Source organism: Ptychodera flava, chromosome 5, assembly GCF_041260155.1.
Source record: "Ptychodera flava strain L36383 chromosome 5, AS_Pfla_20210202, whole genome shotgun sequence".
NCBI lineage: Eukaryota > Metazoa > Hemichordata > Enteropneusta > Ptychoderidae > Ptychodera > Ptychodera flava.
This window is the reverse complement of record NC_091932.1, coordinates 19,822,697-19,843,020: the sequence shown is the minus strand read 5'-3', so window position 1 is coordinate 19,843,020 and position 20,324 is coordinate 19,822,697. Positions and strand designations below refer to the sequence as shown.

The 20,324-nt window shown below is 38.4% G+C and overlaps 1 protein-coding gene across 1 annotated transcript; it reads left to right on the top strand.

Annotated features, from left to right (window-relative positions):
* Positions 1-1,235: 1,235 nt before the first annotated feature.
* LOC139133566 (gamma-aminobutyric acid type B receptor subunit 1-like) lies at positions 1,236-20,301 on the top strand. Its single transcript, XM_070700295.1, has 7 exons — positions 1,236-1,294; positions 12,565-12,728; positions 15,768-15,905; positions 16,803-16,973; positions 18,499-18,606; positions 19,270-19,338; positions 19,963-20,301. The coding sequence occupies exons 1-7, from the start codon at positions 1,246-1,248 to the stop codon at positions 20,299-20,301; spliced, it is 1,038 nt and encodes a 345-aa protein (XP_070556396.1). The 5' UTR covers positions 1,236-1,245.
* The last annotated feature ends 23 nt before the right edge of the window (positions 20,302-20,324 follow it).

Here is a 20,324-nt window from a genome sequence, read left to right as displayed (position 1 = left end):
TGTCGGTGGTAGTTCACATTTTAATGTGTATCACACTTTTCTTGGTGTGCACTTGTTCTTTGGTTTCTCATTATTTGTTATCTCTCTGCAAAATTTAGCAATATCAGTGTCCTCTTGTCTGCTGCATCAAGATTTTGTGATCCCGTTTTTTGAGATAACATGGAATAGTCGCCATTTTAAATACAGACTGTAGATCAATGTAATTGTGAGTATGAGGCTGAACTCGATTAGTGCCTATGGCAACTATTTTTCAGTCTCCCTCTTGCGTGGCGATTTGTTATAAATGACAGTCTTTTCTTGACCATGAATGCTAAATTGAAATATAAAATGACAGCTATACGATCAGATGTATGTGACTTCACATCATATCATGGTTCGCCCTTAGCGCAAGAAATAATAGAACTAGATTACATTCAATAACATGATGTGAAAACAGACACCGACAACAAAACGCTCGCACAGTAACCTGTAAGAAAACATCAAGTCTAGTGTTTGAAACATTCTTTTTTTTCTGAAGATTTAGACAAATGACAACATGAACAATCATGCGGAAATGGCTGTGAAGGCAAAACCTCTGATCACTGAAAACTGGTATTTTCTTTTTCTTGTCAGTGTAATTCGTTCTATGAATTGTATCTCGACTAATAAATGGAATCATCGATCCTTGCTTTTCTTATATTAACACACATGCAGGTCTTTGTCACTGCCAACAAAACAGCAAATTAAGCACAAATACGTGTAATTCAAGGCTTCTTAATGATTCCTGCTGTATAGTATACCGTTCCGCCTGCAGGGGCAAAATACGTCAAGCGAGAATGTGAGATGCGACAGAAAATTTATCAATGCAATAAAACTGACGTTTTGAAAGAGCTATAACGATAAGAAGATCAGAGTCAAGCCGTCAATAAGGCATGGCTGAAAAAGAAAGACCCAAGATTTTTGCGCTTCTCTTGCAGAGGGGAGACTTCACGGTGATCGAAGCACTCTCGATGCTAATGTCCATTCCTTACCTCTTCATGACATTGGTTATTGAAAAAAGTAGGGGGTGGGGAGGATGGTGCTTCAAGAGGTTATCGCACACAACACGCCACCTCAGCAAATTACGGCAGGCTCTCGACACCCCGCTTGACATAATGGTACATCCATTCTATTGATTAATATTAATGTATACGTCAAAAAGATATATATTTGGACAAAAATATTAAAGAGAGGTATTTCTGATTCTGTTGGTTGGCGCCGATAAGAATGAGAGGCAATCTGTATATTTTACTGCAAGTTATCGTTCTGGCTTCAGGTGAGTCTCCGTCCACTTTCAATCTTTTCCCCAAAGCCCTTTCACCGCCAACATGTGACACGCTATCATGACCGTCTCTGAGAAAAGAAGGTATGGAGACTTATGTGTCAATAGCGAAACCGAGCTTTATAAACAAGGATATGTAATTTTGCTTGGCTAAGATGAAAGTTTTATTGTTGACGAGAGTTTGAAAGTAAAGTTTTCAAGCTGTGCCCGTTGGAGGTTGTAGTTTTAGGGCTCTGGTGTAAATTACAATTTACTTTGTAACACAGACTACCCTCAGAAAATATGTAATAATAGATACTAATAACAGTATGTGATAAGATGGGCATTCCGGTTTACTCAAAGAGCTTTTTAAATGTACTGTCCCTCACTACTTGATATTTTTATTTTTTGACTTACAAAAAACAGAAAAATTGAATTAAATATAGGGTACAATTCGTCCATAATATCGTTTATTTCTCAACGCAGTGCATTAATTTTTCTTCGCCACACCTTTCTGACTTATACTCTCGGAGGTTGGTGTGTCTGCTGGACTTTAAATCCGTTTAGACAAGACTTGCTACTTGTGATATCTCACGATTGAATATGATGCCTTAACCGACAAAGCGACTGTTTGCCAAGGGTTCGATATAAGTAGGTAGATGCGAACGGTACAACGCAACTCAAAGCCTGCGAGGTCATCGACTCAAGACAGACAAGGGGAAATACGCACTTAAACTGAACTCGACAGACACAGAGGCAATTTAATCGAGAAATGAAAAAAAAGTGCCATAAAGGTACTTTGATGTTTAGAATATATCCAAAGGAAATGTTTTCAAGATTAAAATGGTGAAATCTCCGCTTTGCGTATTATATTTAATGATCTTAAGTTTTGAGCTCCCGTGTTCACACTCGAGTGGTTTTGTTATATCATTTTCTGTCTGTGGCATTTTTGTTTCAAAAACGGCTGACGGAATCGAACTTAAATTTGGTTGGCAGGTGTAGTTTCAAAATACCTTGAAGTAATTGGGTTTTGGTGTGTGTACCTTGCACGCTAATTAAGTTGTCGACATCACGAAATTTTGCCATCAGAGAGATCTGTGAGGAAGCCATCCTCACAATGAAGCTAAATTGTGGTAGAAGAAAGGGTTTTTACACATAGATTCATGGCAATGCACATATGGGCGATTATATCTGCATGTCTGTCTGTCTGTCTGTCTGTCTGTCTGTCTGTCTGTCTGTCTGCACATGTTGATGGGTACGGTATCTCAAGAACGCCCATTGGATCGCAATCAATCGGATCGCAATCAAGTCTATTACATACATTTATTTGGCGTTCGCAAGAAAAACTCAATAGTTTTTGAGGGACGTGGCGAGAATAATTGATATTAATTTGCATAATATTATTTTTCAGGAAGCAAATACTGTCAGAATGGCAGAATCAGGTCTAGGAATCTTGCGGAAAAAGCTGATCAAAGAAAATACATAACCGATTTAAGGTCATTTAGCAGTTTAAGGACAACGACGTTACGCATTTGCATATTTAACTATTAAGATTAGGGATATCAATCTGGATATCGACAAGACTAAGGTATATCAAAGTTGCTACATTAATTGAAGAAAGTCACGTCAGTAAATTATTAACCCTTTGAGCGCCATAGTCAATTTTTGTCGCCTTTACAAAATATACCCCAGTCAAATTTTGTCAGATTTTTGCCAAAATTTTGATCAAAAACTGTAGCTTATTAAATGTGATGTCCATTTACTCCAAAATTACCTAAACAAATACAGAAAAAATCATAAAGATTGGTAAAATGTTGCACTAAAATTTTGGTGGGAAAAATTACAGCACTCAAAGGGTTAATATATATTAAATGAGCTTTGACAATTAGGGATATAAAATTGAAAGATTTGATCGATGCTGATAAAACTTGCCACATATATTGAAGATAAAATGATATAAAAGTAATGAGAGACGTTTAGCGTTCAATGTCAGCTAATTAGTAATATGCATATTTAACAAAGTGTCACAATTAGAGAGTAGAAAACTTGAAGGACTTGACAAAATCGTTGAAAACTCGCTACATAGTTTAAAGATTTAATAACATAACAGCAGTGAAAGAGATGTAACGTTTGCAAGCAAATCATGAAATAATTTGCATATTTAGCGAACATTTTAATGATAAGGGATATAAACTGAAAAAACCTGACTAAACTTAATGAAACTTGCTACGTATGTTGATACATCCAATGACACAATTGTATTGAAAGAGATTTGGCATTTTATATTACAGCTTATCGTTAGTTTGCATATTAAATACCCATTCAAGATCACTGATTCAAAACTTAAATGACTTGACAAAAGGCAATTTAAGTTGCTTCCTACAGTGATGACACAGAGATATGATAAATAAAAGAAATTTAGCATTTTATTTCAGCTAATTTCTGCTTTGCATATATAATAATATTTCCAATTGACGCTTCACTTCAAAGATGACTGCATCAAATTTTATGAAACTGCACCAGTATTGCTACAGTGGATTTCAATTCGGTGCCACAACTCTGTACATGAGACGGATACATTGTATGCAAAATATAAACGATTAGCTTGGCTATCACTCATTGACTTATTACTGTAAACCAGCATGGGGCAGCTATGTCTAGACCGATTATTGATCAGTTGGTTGCACTTTATCTACAATGTAGCTGTTCTTTGCAGTTTTGGTTGAAAAGTGAAACAAAAAAATATGTAGGGTTTGTCATTTAGTTTCAGCTAAGAAAATCTCTATAGCTCTTCAACTAATAGTTACATTGTAGATCAAGTGTAATCAGTCCAGGGAGAGCTGCTTCATGCCGGTTTATTATAATAAATGAGTCAGTGACTGAAATGTGTCGTGAAACCCCAGCTAATCGCTTTTTTCTGTACCTGCAAGCAATGTGTCCATCTCATACACTGACTTGTGGGACCGAATTGAAACCAGCTGTAAAAGCAAAATATTTGTGTACTGAAAGACATACTATTCATATTAAATAATGGGTAAGTTGTGTCTTTAGTGAAGTTTTAAATTTTTCGCCTTTATCATCAAAATTGCCGGACCAAATTTGGCTGATTTTTGCCTGCGATGTTTCTTATAACAACTTATGGGCATATTTAAAGACATAGTGCTTTTCATGACAGAGTATTCACCAACTGCAAATATATACTTGCGGAAATAATGTTGGAAAAAAGTTTTAATTTTAGAAAACTCAAATGTATACTGAAACACGGGAGCATTTTCTGCTCACAACGGATTTTGCTTTGGTTATAATATCAAAGATCTAATGATCATGACAAAAATAACATTTCGATGGTGATGTCTCTCAACCTATACTGTGTCTAATTGACTTTTCTTAAAAGAGTTCATTTGAATTCAGCCTTTTTGTCGGCTGTGTGAGTGTTTCCCGTTAGTTACAAATAACAGGTCAATATGGAAAGACATTGCCAACAAAGTAGGAGAATTAGGTCATAAAACAACAATTAGCAGGCAGGATGGATGACACGAGAAGTTCTCTCCACCTCGGTTTTACACCTGATATTGCGTAACTTTGACAAGACTTAAATCCTCAATAATTTCCCGACGTTGGTCTGTATGTCTGAAACGCCTAACTTTGAGAGTGAAAGTGGAAGACAGAGTGAATCGTAAACATTTCTGTGTTACACAGCTTGCGTTAGGCGCAAAGATCTTTCTGACAACTGGTTGAACGTTCAATCATAACGTGACGTCACAATTAGCTGGCTTGCGGTTCAATACCGGTACCAACGCATGTCAAGAAAAGGGGACGAGCTTTCCTAACAAGTCTTAAATGAAATTTGAAACTTTCTGGTTTTTTTTCCATTTTGGTTCAATTTTCGGAGTAAGGCTGGAATCCCTGATAAAGACACACGAATCAGTGAGAATCGTAAAGAAGAACAAGGATGCCAATCTTTGTTTGTAAGGCGGTAAGAAGTAATTACCCTCAATGATTCAAAGAACGCCACGACAATTCATACCATCTCTAACGTGTGTGCATAATACTCATTCAGTTCGCTGCCAGGCTTTTGATATCCCAGGGTTCTAAATTCTCTTTTGAAATGTCACACGATGATTATTCTATGCTCGTCATCACGTCACAGGTAGTCTGTATAATGCAATATTTCAATGCTATTCCGTTCTTACCTTCGGAAGATTAAATGGACATGACTTCATAGGAGTAGTACCCTAATTGGCTTTCTCAAAGTTTGTCCCCTTGGGGGGTCAATACATCTGTTTCTAATCTGTTTTTACATGGTACTAGTAGTCAGCGTAACTCTCCCCATTTAGTGAAAATGGGGAAAAGGACAGATTAGTTTCAAAGCTCGAGCTTTGCAGTGTTTCCGGAGGTTTTCTTCTTTGCATTTAGTGGCAGAGCCAAAAATAGAGCTATCTTCTCGTATAGGTCGAAGGCATCAGAAACTGGGAAACAGCTCCAATGAGTATGTTGAAGGTTATATAAATGCTATACGGCGTACATTTTTAACACGACCGTTTACAATTAATGTCTCACATTGTCATTGCGCGCTCAAATGCAACGCAGACGATAGGGCACTGTCCACAAGTGCAGATTCACATCCTGTTGTAAACTCGTATATTCACAAACGTACAACGATTACAATATGCGAAGTTTGTTCAACATCTCAAGTGAATTTTAAATAGTAATGTTCTGAACATTAAGCTGATTAAAGATATACTGTCACCTGTTCCAATTTTGCAACAGTTACCATGGAAAGAAAAAATCTAACCAATCACAGATTTTAAGCGGGTGGCCGCTTTTAAAAAACAGCGCCCTCACATGGCATTTTGAATACCAAGGAACGCCCATTTGACCATATATGGGCATATTTAGATTACAGGTGACTGTATACCTTTAATCTGAAATAATCGACGATTCATACTCTGTCAAGGTAGAATGCGCCTCGGGGACAGATATTCAGACCTTTATCTTTACAATTCTTTTCTGATCTGCCACTTTTTGGCACTCATTTTAAAGCTCTTGGAGTAAGAACAATTTTCACCGTCTTTGTTTTCCTAAAATCCAAATTTTATCTTCCCCGCATGACAGGGATGGCGGCATTTTGAATGTCAAATATCGGTAAATGTCATGGATTGATTACTCCTCTAATTACAATGGCTTTTATGTCTTCAGGTAAAAGCGAAAAGGTATATGTCCTATGACGTAGCTTTTAAGAAGAGTGTGGCACTGGTAGGTTACCATAGTTTTGATAAAAGGTCCAAGAAAAGTGCAAATTTCAAACTTTCCGAATTTGGCAAAGTAATTTAAGTCATTCTTGTACTGTAGGCGAAAACAGAAATTTTGCTAACCGCCTGACGAACTGGACAGAATCACATTCCACTTTCAGGAGTATAGTGATTATCGTACGGAGAATTAGCCAGATGACGTCCATTCAGGTAGCAAAAAATACATAATCTGAAATTTCCAAAACAAACAGGAGCGGAGGGTTTAGGTGATTTTAAGTGCAAAGTTGTTCCTTTCACATTATCCAGATAACGAGACTCTACAACAGACTTAGTCTTCACATATTGACGGAGACCAGAGGCAAGCACAGTCCCCTTTTCGTGGCTGTTCTGCTTGACCGCTAAATAGCAGCTAAACACCAACAGCATCTCTCCGAAATCACTCCACAGTGTTGTAGTATCAACTGTCTTTTTTGTTGTTTATCTGATGTTTTTACACATAATTAGCTGACCTCTTCCGGTCATGCCATGCACGATTTCAGTATGATGCCGTGCTAATAGGGTAGGACACAATACAAGTGATAGTATAGTGCCTGCAGAGTGTAGCTCATCAACATAGAGTCTCAGGTGTGCTGTCTGCGGGCCGCCCTAGGTAACACTTATCATCGTGTGAGAAAGAGCCAACCAATTCAATGATTAAGGGATACTTCGGAACCAACATCCTTGTCTTTATGTGCTTCCAGTCGAACTTCGTCAAAAAGGACGTTCTCATTAATAAAGCTTTAAAGAAAAGATGCATACCTGACCGATCGACTTCGTTTCAAAGTGACGCGGTACGGGGAAGCGGACTACGCCTGCATTGATTTTGGTGGAATTAAAATTGAGAACCACTGCAGAACTTTGATAGGGTAATATAGTCACTGTTATGAATAACAGTTTAAGCATATACGTCTCTAAGGCGCCAATATCTGTAGAATATAGCGACTGCGGTAAATACACGAAACAGTGAACACACTAACTTCTGTATGGAACTCTAGCTTAATTATCAATTATCTAAAATACGAGAAGTTTTGTGAGTTACGTGCAATTTATTATCAAACAGATTCAGACTCTAGAAATAGTGTCATTGTTTAAATAGAACGCGCCTCGGGACACAAATTCGGGCCTCCAAATTTTATCAATTGTCTTCTGACCTACCACTTGTGGGGGCTCATTTTGAAGCTCTTGGCGAAAGAAAAGTTTTCACCGTCTTAGTTTTTCGAAAATCGAAAATTTTATTTTTTCCCATAGAGTTAACACAGGGATGGCGGCCATTTTGAATTTCAAATATCGAGAAATCGCAAGTAATTTGTCTCTCTAGTACCAAAGTTTGCACGGTGACCCCTGATTTTTTATTCTTGCTTTGGTAAGAGAATGGTCGGACGTTTCATTTAGGAAAGTTTGAGCAAAAGTTTAAGTTTTTCACTTTCGAGGTGCATATTACCTTAAATGGAACCTCTGCCGCCAGGGATCCTTGGTTAGGGAGGGTGTCGTCGGAACTCTGCTCAAAGGTTGCCATGGACTCCTACGACCGATTTAAACACTGTATCTAGGGTACGTTGGCGATTGATGAAAGTTAAAACATGTTTCTTAACAATGAATACTGTAAAATTTAAATGTTGCAGCTATGTTGACGTGATGCGTCTAGATATCATGCATGAAATACATTGTTTGTAGACAAGAAAGTCGCACATGCGTAGTTCCTACGACACCCTCCTTTAACGTGCTTTGACGGTACGGTATGCAGTCAGCTGTCTATAAAAGAAGACATCGTTAGAGGATATATATTTTCAAAGAAACGTAATGAATTCATAACCAAGTACTTTATGTTATCAAATTTGTATGGAGTCAAATATTACAATTCAAATATTAAAATACAATGTAAAATACCGTTCTCGCAACTTATGTCGTTTCAAGCGTCCGAGGTTGGCAGTGAACAATGAATCTAGTAGATTATCGTTTTCTGGTTCCTGATCGGTAACCAGTACATGACAAGTTATTTATTGTATTTCAAGGCCTCCGGCCCATATACATTACAACTCTCAACAAAAAAAGATGAAGTCATACATGGCTCTGGAATCGGCTATTTTACAAATTCTGATTTCTTTTGGAAAAAGCATAATAACCAAATTTACATAGATTAGTTAAAATATCTGGCTGCTGAGTTCGCATAAGACTGTAAAACTTGTCGTAATTCACCTCAAAATGAAAATATGGAGGAAAATATTTTTGTCTCAGTTCTCTATAATAGGGGCAAATAAGAAGAAAATGATATTCATCTTCTACCTCTCTCAAGTTACAAAACTTACAGACTCTGTCAATTAAATCAATGTTATGGAGTCAAATATTACAATTCAAATATTAAAATACAATGTAAAATACCGTTCTCGCAACTTATGTCGTTTCAAGCGTCCGCGGTTGGCAGTGAACAATGAATCTAGTAGATTATCGTTTTCTGGTTCCTGATTGGGTGAATATACGAAAATAACAGCACTTTTTCCTGAGTGGTTATACGGCGTGACTGTCGAATAATATCTGCAGCATTTCCGTAGGAAAAAACACACACACGGCTGGTTTCTTTTCAGAAAATACAGACATTATTGATAAATCTAATATAAGCTTATTATATATATTTAGATATTAGATATATCTAATATATAATATACCTAGACAGGAAATTTAATATTATCTTCCGAGTATTGATGTCTTTTCCATATGTCATTTCCCGGCCTGTGAATAATTCAGGGGAGGGGTGTTTGATAACGCGCGATCATTGACTCAACGTCGTCTGCAGCTTTGGTGAGCGAGCGAGGCTCAACGGGTACCAGCCTGTAAACAAAAGCAGATTTTGCATTCCCTAGAAGTAGAAACTGGAAGTTTCCTTCGCTTCTTTCCGGGAGCAAATTGACACTACTGTCGAAGTGGACAACTCCTACTTCGACATCATACCAAAATAGTTTTGTCATTGAGTACATCAAACGCGGAATTGAATAATGTGCGACTGTAATACTTTATAGCACACCTTACTTAATATTCATCCGGGCTACAGCGCCCCTTTTTACAGTGGTTTGCTTTGAAGCATTGACATTACGCGAAGTAGACATATTGTCTAAATCGAGTTGTTGCCAACGCTGTCAGGTGTAACTATCAGCTGACCATTCTCATTACCATATTACAAAAAAATGGACAGACAGTGGGCGAGTAGGAGAGCGGGAGAGTGGCCTTGGCGAGAGTGGGCTCTTTGTGTACCCTGCTTGTAAATTTTATAAGGCCAACTGTCTCGATCCGAATCTTGAAATATACTGCAAGAGTGGCGGTTAAGACATATGTTTCACCTGGCTGAACGGAAATAATGTTTCGCCACAGTCCCACTGTGGTTTCGCCTTGCTGACGGGCAATACGGATCAGAAATCAGAAAAAGGATTCCTGGTACTCACAAACAATGAGTGCTGATTAAATCTCCCGTGATGTAAAGGTAGAGATACAATGCCGTGAGCTTTAAATTGACACGCATCACATCAAACAGTAACATTTATAAGTCACTTATCTTGAGCTCCAGGTTGGCATTGAGAAGGTGTGGCTGAGAATCTATATTCATGACGTACAAAGGCGGTGGCTGTCCCTTTATGATCAAACACTTTCTTTCCGACAGAATGCTTAATTGTCTGAGATCTTTCAACTAAAGCCTTATGAAAGATTGCAGAATACTGAAGTCGTGTTAAGCAATACTGCGAGTCTGACTGTCTTGCATTGGTACAGTAAAGAAACGAATGTAGAATGAATAGTTGAAAATAAATAAATAAATTCGTAAAACGTAAATAAGTAAATAAAAATACACAAAGAAGTCGACTGAATAAACAAATAAACAAACAAACAAACAAACAAACAAACAAATAAATAAATAAATAAATAAATAAATAAATAAATAAATAAATAAATAACGCGATTGTACCAGCATTCATGTAGGATATAACATTTATAAAATTCTATTTATTTGAATAGCATGAGAAAAATTTAACTTGGCTCAATCGTTCTCTGTTACGACACTAGGAAGGCCGCAACAGATGAACGCCGCTTTTAGTCTAATCTGCAGAAACCTTTATCTTATCCAGTTAGGGAGTATTGGAAGTGTTTTCATAAGTTTTGTTTTGCAATACCAACACGGGCGCAACAAGAGTACGCACATACTGTGCTTGGATTTACAGAGCGCGACATGTCAAAAAAGTCCTTAGAAGCCTCTCCGGAACCTTTGATATCCTTGAATTCAAAGTGGAAAAACCAGGAGAAAGACTGTTAGACATATGTCGCGTAGACCACTCATGTCATGCTGCGAACTTCCATCGGAAATGTTCCAGGGTTTTCACACGAAAGCGGAACACAAACTTTTTAAGTACCATGTTCCCAAGGCTTCTTCCCTATTATAAATTGCACTGAATTATCCGCAGCAGGGTTACAAAACACCTATGCTTTGAAGAGACATTATTTGAAGACCTTGTCGTAAGTGGACACCATGCTTCTCAACTAAAAGTCACTGTTCAAAGACCTCAAAGCATGCTGGTATTGCCTTGAAGTATTCCATGTGTCAGCCGTCGCCTCATTTTATGTGCATTCTTTCGAGGAGCCACAGTATGAATCTCTGACGTGGGTAAAAATGCATAAATACGCGATTATTCCTCCTCAACAAGAGTCAAGACAACACTTATAGTTCATAGAAACATGCTTTAGCAAGTCTGACTTTACGTAAGAGGTTGTTGCTGTGAAGAGAGAGAGGGGGTGTGCGTGAGAGAGACAGTGAGAGAGAGAGAGAGAGAGAGAGAGAGAGAGAGAGAGAGAGAGAGAGGGCGACAGACAGACAGACAGACAGACAGACAGACAGACAGACAGACAGACAGACAAAGACAATATAATCCAGGCAGTTCGCGCCTTTAATTTGAAAGACATTACTTTTGTTTAAACTTTCCTCAACCATTTCCTTTCGAAGTCAATGATAAAAGTCACGGGTCACAAAATGCAAATTTTGGTACAGAGAAGCGCGTTATATCTACGTAACATTTAACGATATTTGAAATTTAATATGTATTAACCCATAGGCATAGGGAAAAAATATTGTTTTCGCTTTTCAAATAGTCTCACAATCGGTAAACCAGAAGAGTATCGTAAAAATTTGAGAGTCCGAATATCTGTTCCCAGAATGACACATGGAGACCTATTTATGCAGATTGAAATAGACAAAGCGGAGACAGGACGTAACAGAGAGTCATTCAGACAGGAAAGTCAGTAAAAGTTCCTGATGGACAGGTGAAGAAAGATACCTACACTGAACCCTACTCGATTCGGATGTTGTAACCATTTTCTAATAAATCTATTTGTGTGGAAAAGTAAAGGTGATCGGGATTTCTGTGCTCCTGCGTGTAAGCTGAAACGGGTATCAGATTCCTGCGTCATAGGTGTTATGTTAACATACGTTGTATGCTCATTGAACCTTGGTCCCGAAGTAAATGTGTCGTTCGAAAATAAATCTCTGCTGTTGTACGAAATATTTGTTTTGATGTCGACACTTTCAAAACAAATACTATTTATCGAAAAACTATAGTATAATGATACGTCCTAATCATATAAATGAGATAAACGTCCTAAGGAAAAACTAGTCTGACGTTTGCTAGATGAATTAAACTAAAGTAACAGATATAATTACTCTGTACTTGCAGTACTTTATATACATATATACATACATATGCATGCATACATACATTCATACATACATACACACATACATACATACATTCATACATACATAAATAAATACATACATACATACATACATACATACATACATACATACATACATACATACATACATACATATGCATACATACATACATACATACATACATACATACATACATACATACATACATACATACATACATACATACATACATACATACATACTTACATATCGCTTTATAATCACTGTCTTTCTTGTTCCATACGCAGGTAAAACGACCATCCACCTAGGGGGACTTTTCGTTATGTCAGGCGAACACCTATTTTGGGCCGGAAGCGTGTATCCCGGGGCTTTGTTGGCACTGGAGGACATAAATAATCGGGATGATATCTTGCCTGACTATTACCTGGAAATGGTCGCTAATGACACAAAGGTAGGAGAAGCCGGTCAAGGTGTTCATGAAGTTCTGTTACTGTACAGAACTGGGGAAGGCATATCTATTTGGCACCATATCCTAATTAATTGATTGTAATTTCAAAGTTATTTATAGCAAGGCTGTAGAAAAACGAAAGTCAACACCGGTAGTACTGTCAGAATCGACTTGACCACAAAGTTATTACATAAATTAAATACTTTCAGGTGACGGCTGATGACATTTGTACATGGGTGAGGGGGCGGAACGATTCTGTACCGTGTCGACGGAGAAGTAACAATTAAGCGGGCCGAGCTTAGTTGCACAGATTGCCGGGGAGACGTCAGGAAGGGATTGTACCGACAGTTGATGAAAGATTTAGGGGTGCCACAGCAACATTAATCCATCGTAGGCCTTCGAGGTTCTATACAATATTCATACTGACATATCCACAATTTTAACACAAAGCCGACATTCTAATGTTGAGTTTGTATTAAGATATTGCTTGAATCTGATCACGATAGTACACAGGACAGAAATGAGAAAACGGAATCCCCTGTGCGAGCTTTCTAGGAGACGCGATTATGTCTATATCTAATACAGGCATACACAGAACGGATATGAAAAACTATGGCACCTGTGCGAGTTTGCAAACTACGATTTTCTTTAGGTAGTAGGCGCCTCCAAAGTGTTAAAAACTTAAAACTTTTGCTCAAACTTTCCTCGATAAAATTTTCAACCGTAGTCTCACCAACTCAAGAATAAAGATCAGTGTTTCTGGCCTGAGAGCTCACAAAGTAACTATGGTTGCTACGCGACTGGCAGTACGATGCCATCTCGTCGTATTTTTCGCATAATCTCGTGTAATTATCAACCACAAACAAAGCCTCCAAAAAGTTTAACACCTTTGAAGCTCATTTTAATATGAAAAGCCAATAGTCTACCGAGACGACCATGGAACAAAAGGCATGCAAGCGTTGCCACTCTGTCTATGTTTCTCTGTGGTATTATAAACCGGCACTCATTTCGCTGTTGAATTCCCGCTGGAATACACTCAGTATGCTCAGATAGCCAACGTGTCAGGAGACGAACGCCACGTATACAACTGGCAAAGTGATAAATTATATTTCACGTCAATCGAACGTTATCGTGCAAACCCTAAAGGGTCAGTAGCTGTGACTTTTATGGGTTTTTTTTTCATGATTTTTGTTTTTAATGTCAACAAAGTTTCTTGTTTTACGCCAAAGTATTTTAGGTACACCGTTTCCACCTTGTGAACCCAGCCTGTACATAAGTAAACTACATTCTTGTTATTGCTGACAAGTGAATTATGGTCTGGACCAGAATTCAAATGTTCCCAGCAACTCCGCATTTAACACTTATAGACGTATAGACAAGTATTTCTTACATGCTTAGGGGAGTAGAACAAGAACTTGTAATTGACGTACTAAACAACGACTGTGAAACAAATCAACGACAGTTACAGCTACCTGCCTTGTAATCACCAGGTTGTGTTATGGCGAATTCGCCCAAATGGCGAGTTCTGTTATTTATACTCTTACAAATATACCATTTTAAAAATATACCTGGGTTATATATTATAAAAATGGTTGAAAAAAATTTCGATATTCTGTCATAAAAAAGATAAGGTGTTGAATAGAAGCAAAGGCACTAAAGGAGTTAGAAACTGACAAATGCCGGAAGTGCTACTTAAAATTATAGGATAATCCTCGAATACAAGGACTTTGCCTTTGTAGACAGTCATAATATAAAATGTCAATGACACAGGTCGAGATGGTAGGAGTTGAACCTACATACACGAAGAGTCGGGGAATGCACGTTTTATTCGACTTAAAATTAGTACCATACGAAATTTACATATCTCATGGTATTTTTATATTTAAGAGAAATACTGTTTCAGTTATTCAGGAAAAATTATACATTTCTTATGCCATCAATATTGCTGAGAAGTACGATTTTTCTTTCCTAAAGAACGTGTTAAGGGTTAAGGCTTCCCGGAATTCTAGTAGTTTTGGAGTTCTAATATGGACAGTATTGCAAATTACTGGTTCTATTTTCTGTCTACCTGATTGCTTTTTCATACCGAGTTGTTCATTTATGTCTAAATTGACTACATGTTGTTTATAAAGGTGTTTCGCGTTCTATCAAATCAACAGGGCTCTTTCGATAAAAAGAACTTTTCTCTCCATTTTCTGATCATGAGGATTTATCATGATTTGTGATGTAAGCAAAGCTCCATCCCCCACGAGATTTTAGTCGTTAAAAAGCAAAACCCACGCGCCGCAGGAGCGGAACTCAGAATGATATTTCATTTGAGGAAATTCTTTCATGAAGTCATGTAAATCTGCTTTTTCGTGAAAAGGAGTACATGAATGTTGAATAGTGAAAATATGCCCCCGGTTTCTCTTATAGCAAACTTGAACGATATATTCCATGGAGAGTGGGAGATTTAAAAAAAAATTAAGGTCGTTTTAAAGAGCCAAACGGAATATTAAAATGGAGAACCTGATAAGAGTTTCACCTTTGGTACAAACATGGTAGTTTGACATCAACTGTTACTGCGTCTTCATGTAATTTTTTACCTGGTATATTTATCCAAAAGAATTCAACACATGTTAGATTATTAAGGTAGAAGAACGTAGTTCGGGGACAGATATTCGGACTCTCAAACTTTTACAATTCTTTTCTGATATACCACTTGTGGGGGTTCATTTTAAAGCTCTTGGTGTAAGAAACCCTTTAACAGGCCTAGTTTTTCGAAAATCGAAAATTTTACTTTTTTCTGCCAGAGTTAACACAGTGATGGCGGCATTTTGAATTTCAAATATCGCTAAATCTTGGGTTATTTGTTTCTCTAGTATCAAATTTTGCACGGTGACACCGACTTTTATTCTTGATATAGTAAGAGAATTGCTGAAAGTTTCACCAAGGAAAGTTTGAGCAAAAGTTTAGGTCTTTCACTTTCGAGGCTCAACTACTTTAATTTGAAGAACATTGCCGTATTTTTTGTAACTGTTGCAACTGAAATCATTCCTTCAGGGAGACGCTGGGAGGGCCATTCACTCGCTAATTGAAATGGCTTTAACGCCACCGACCAAAATCATGCTTATTGGAGGGGCACAAGGCGAAGAATCGATAGCTCTTGCTGAGACAAGCAAATGGTGGAATATGATACAGGTAGTTTTATCCTATCCTATTATATTTTAAGGTTTCGCGACCACATTACAACATGACAGGTCGCGGTGTCCAACCAGCAACCATGAGCAACACACCACCCTACCCTACCCTACCCTACAACACCACACCAAACCACACCACACTACATCACACCACACCGCACCACACCACACCACATCACATCACACCACATCACATCACATACCACACACACCACACCACACCACACCACACCACACCACACCACACCACACCACACCACACCACACCACATCACACCACATCACATAACATGACACAACACAACACACCACACCACACCACACCACACCACACCACACCACACCACACCACACCACACCACACCACACCACACCACACCACACCACACCATACCACACCACACCACACCACATCACACCACATCACACCACACCACATCACATCACATAACATGACACAACACAACACACCATACCACACCACACCACACCACACCACACCACACCACATCACTCCACATCACACCACACCACACCATACTATACCGCCATACCTTGTTACATCACATCACCCCATGGCCTGATAAAATGATATTTTGGATTCGCAATCTTGGGCTTGTTTGCCGTCATTTCCAGCCAGTAGGCCTATCATCATAGTCTGTGCTAAGTTTAGTATTATATATATCGTCCTTTATGACGCAAATGCATGGAAGTAGCAAAGTATTTGTAAATTGTATTATTGAATGCATTTTATTGTTATAATTTTGCCAAACTATGAAATGTTTCATTTTCTTTTAATCCGCCAATATATAGTTTGGATATCGGCCATAATGCCTGCATTTACCGACTATGAGAGTAAATCATTATTATTTTCCTATTTTTCGTCACTGGAAAGGTCATTCCGGCGACCGCGACACCGGTATTATCAAACAGACAACGTTTCCCACTGTCCTTTCGGACGAGGATGTCACTATTGATGTTCACGGAGGTGCGACTGGCCATACTGCGGCACTTTGAATGGCAGCGTGTCGGTATTATCTATACAAACGACCAAAGCATTCTCACGGTGGGTGAAATGTTTGTGTAGCCCCCATGTACATAGATGCACGCACAATCAAGAAGGCGTGCGTCTTTCAAAGATTGTGCTTTAGCGTTTAGTCTTGAGTAACAGTAGGCATAAGATGAGCATTTTATTCAGCCTTCGAACAGTAAGTCATCATTTTTTCGCCTTTTCGTTGGCATGTTTCGAATTTCCAAAATTGGTAACGTTTTGTGATGACCGAAACACGTGACTTTTAACAATCTTCCAGAAATAGACCGATACGCAGTTCTTTTCTTAAGGTAGTATGCACCTCGAAAGTGAAAGACTTAAACTTTTGCTCGAACTTTCCTTAAGGAATCTTTCAACCATTCTCTTTCAAAATCAAGAATAAAAATCGGGGGTCACCGTGCAAATGTTGGTACTTGAGAAACAAATAACCCAAGATTTACCAATATTTAAAATTCAAATCGGCCACATAAAATTTTCGAATTTCGAAAAACTAAGCCCTTGAAAAGTTTTCTTACACCAAGAGATTTAAAATGAACCCCAACAAGTAGTTGATCAGAAAAGAATTGTAAAAGTTTGAGAGTCTTAATATCTGTCCCCGAGGCGCATTCTACCTTAAGCAGAGGTTAAAAATATTCTATGTAAGCTCGCTACTGTAGTCATTTACCAAGTTTCCGTGAGATAGTTGTAGGCCATAGAAGAGGTTAGCTCAAGGTAGAGTGCGCATCGGGACAGACAGTTAAACTCTTGTTTTGGGCGCATTTTGAAGATCTTGGAGTCCGTAAATTTTTCTTATTTTTGCAAAAAGTTAAGTCTTTCAATTTCGAGGCGCACGCAACCGTAAGTGAAGATAACAGTCGTTTATCAATTTATCATGGCGATGTATAAATCACGCATTGTCTTGAATTTCTCCCCCCCATCCATCGATATTGATTATGAATAAGAAGAGCTTGCATAACAGTTCCCTGTGTGCAGGTTTGGACAATAGAAAGTTAGCTTCCAGGCGAGACATATTTTTTATCAGGCCTAATGGCTCCATGGTTAAAAAAGCTTAACATCGAAGAGGACTTGAATGTTGATAAGGTTTAATATATTTGATGCACCAAGTGTGAATGAACAAAGGATGAATCTGAATGGCCTCCCGTGTCAAGCAGCTACGGCCTTCGAATTCCACTTGACCGCTACAGCGTCAGCAATGTAGGTGCTCCGACAAACGGCGACGAGAAAGACAAACACCGCTATCATTAGGGTGTCGTTCAACGTTGTGACTAGGAAAACTTCGTGAGAGCAGGTTAATATCTATATGCATGTGCATCGTGAGAGAATATCTCTTAGTTAAAACGTAAAAGAACAGTAAATCCTACGATACCTGTGTTATGATTTCCCGGGTCAAATGTTCCATCGATACTCCTGGTTACGTATTGTACGAGTTCCTCCCTCCGATACTTCGATCAAATGTGATCAACAGTAGAGGGGGACGCAGTAACGTCATAATAGGAACGTGGCCCTTGATTAGCTTCTTAATTGTGTTTGTCACTTTCAGACTGTCAGAACCTTAACCCAGGCTTTGTTGGAAGCGAATGTTACACTGGTCGCATCAGAGCAATTTTCGTCGACTGTGGCGCCGTCGTATCAGATGGCAAAACTGAAGGTGAGAGAGGCATAGCGTGTGTAAATGACCAATGATTAGTCGGCTTAGATATGCCGGAATCTTATTTTAAAAACGTACCTAGTCGGTACACAAAAGAAAGACTGTTATATAGTCTGCAGTTCTCTATAATGCTGAGATCTAAATTTTGTTTTCGTTCTGATGTAGAAAAGCAAATCTTGTGCTGGCATTCTCACCACTGACGTAATAAACGCAGTGTGTCAAACTCACCTGTTGCAGCTAGAAAACGTGCATACTAAGACAAGTGTAAATGAAACTCACGAAAGGAAAGGGGTTTGGCCTGTGTTTCAACTTTGGTGCAAAAGTTTGCATTAACTGATATGCGACGGTTTCTCAATAGAAACAGTATATATTCGTGAAAGCCGATCACTGTTTAAATTGATTTTGAAATATATGTTGTTTAAACATCTGACTGCAGAGTTTTAACCTCCAACAACTAAATTTCAGCGATATATCATGTTATAAGAGTAGTTCAAATCATAATTTAGTCTTTTGATTTTCGCGCTTCCAAATTTTTGTTCATGGGAGAGGGGTGAGGTCGAACACAAAGAGTTACGTTTGTCATGGCGAGTGTCTCAGTTGAACAACACGTACAAGCTTACCAACGATTCAACGTTTCACGTTTAAAATATTTTGTTTTAAAAGGAATCCGGAGCAAGAATTATAATTGCGCTGGCGTTTACGTACATCGATGTCAGGTTACTTTTCTGTGAGGTAAGCAAGATTCGATGTGTGTTATGAGATACTGTAAAGCAACAACTCTCCTTTGTACTATTGGTGTTTGTGACAATCCTAGAAGTTCGAATTTGACCGTTGGAAAGCGTGGTTAACAAAAAATCGTGTACGGAAATTGTGCTGCGAACATCGCTGGCTACATTGGTAGTGCACATCCTATCTGTATTTTTGAAAACCATTCTAGGATTTCAAAGCACAACAGGACTTCTCGCCTAAATTGCCTTGTGTACTAACGTGGAAACCCAATGATTATTGATCAGCTATACGACGGTGGAGATATATTAAATGATTTCGATGCAATCGATAATTTATTTTGTGATCATATAAGATGATTTGCTTAACTTACGCCATGCAGTTACCAGCATCAAAATTAGCGCCAACTTTGAAGTTGGTCATTTATTTGACTTTGAGCTCGACTTTCACCTTATTTCGGCTTATAAATACACGCGTTGTTTTTTTCATACGATTTTTGGTGAGGATAGTGGAAACACATTGTTTAAATAGTTCCACATTAAACTTTGAATGTTTAAAAACACAATTCGACTAACTAATGAGCGATAACTGCATATCAGAGTTTATATGTCCGCATTTTGTTGATTACAGGCCTATAAACTCGATATGATTGGCCCAAAATATGTGTACATAGCGCAGGGTCATTCTGACTACCTTTATTGGATGGAAGAGGATCCCCGTGTCACGTGTTCCGCAGAAGAAGTGACAACTGCCCTACAGGGACTTCTCATGATTGGTGACATGATGTACAGACCCGACGGAAAGGCGACAATATCGGGAATGGTGAGTGAAGTTGTCTGCCCGACTTGCACTCGAGAGGTGACGTCACACAACACGTTCGCCAGACGTGCGATGCCATCTGCTTATCCATCGATTTATTCATCCAGAGTGGCCCACGGGAAACCGAGTTCCACTCTGTTGCTCCTGTAAAAGTTTCAGTACTTGGGTTAAAT

Bases quoted from the DNA above. Each gene is read 5' to 3' on its own strand.
- LOC139133566 (XM_070700295.1), top strand. From the start codon at position 1,246: ATGAGAGGCAATCTGTATATTTTACTGCAAGTTATCGTTCTGGCTTCA. The intron at 15,906-16,802 runs GTAGTTTTATCC...GTCACTGGAAAG, and splicing joins AATGGTGGAATATGATACAG to GTCATTCCGGCGACCGCGAC. The intron at 18,607-19,269 runs GTGAGAGAGGCA...TTGTTTTAAAAG, and splicing joins ATCAGATGGCAAAACTGAAG to GAATCCGGAGCAAGAATTAT.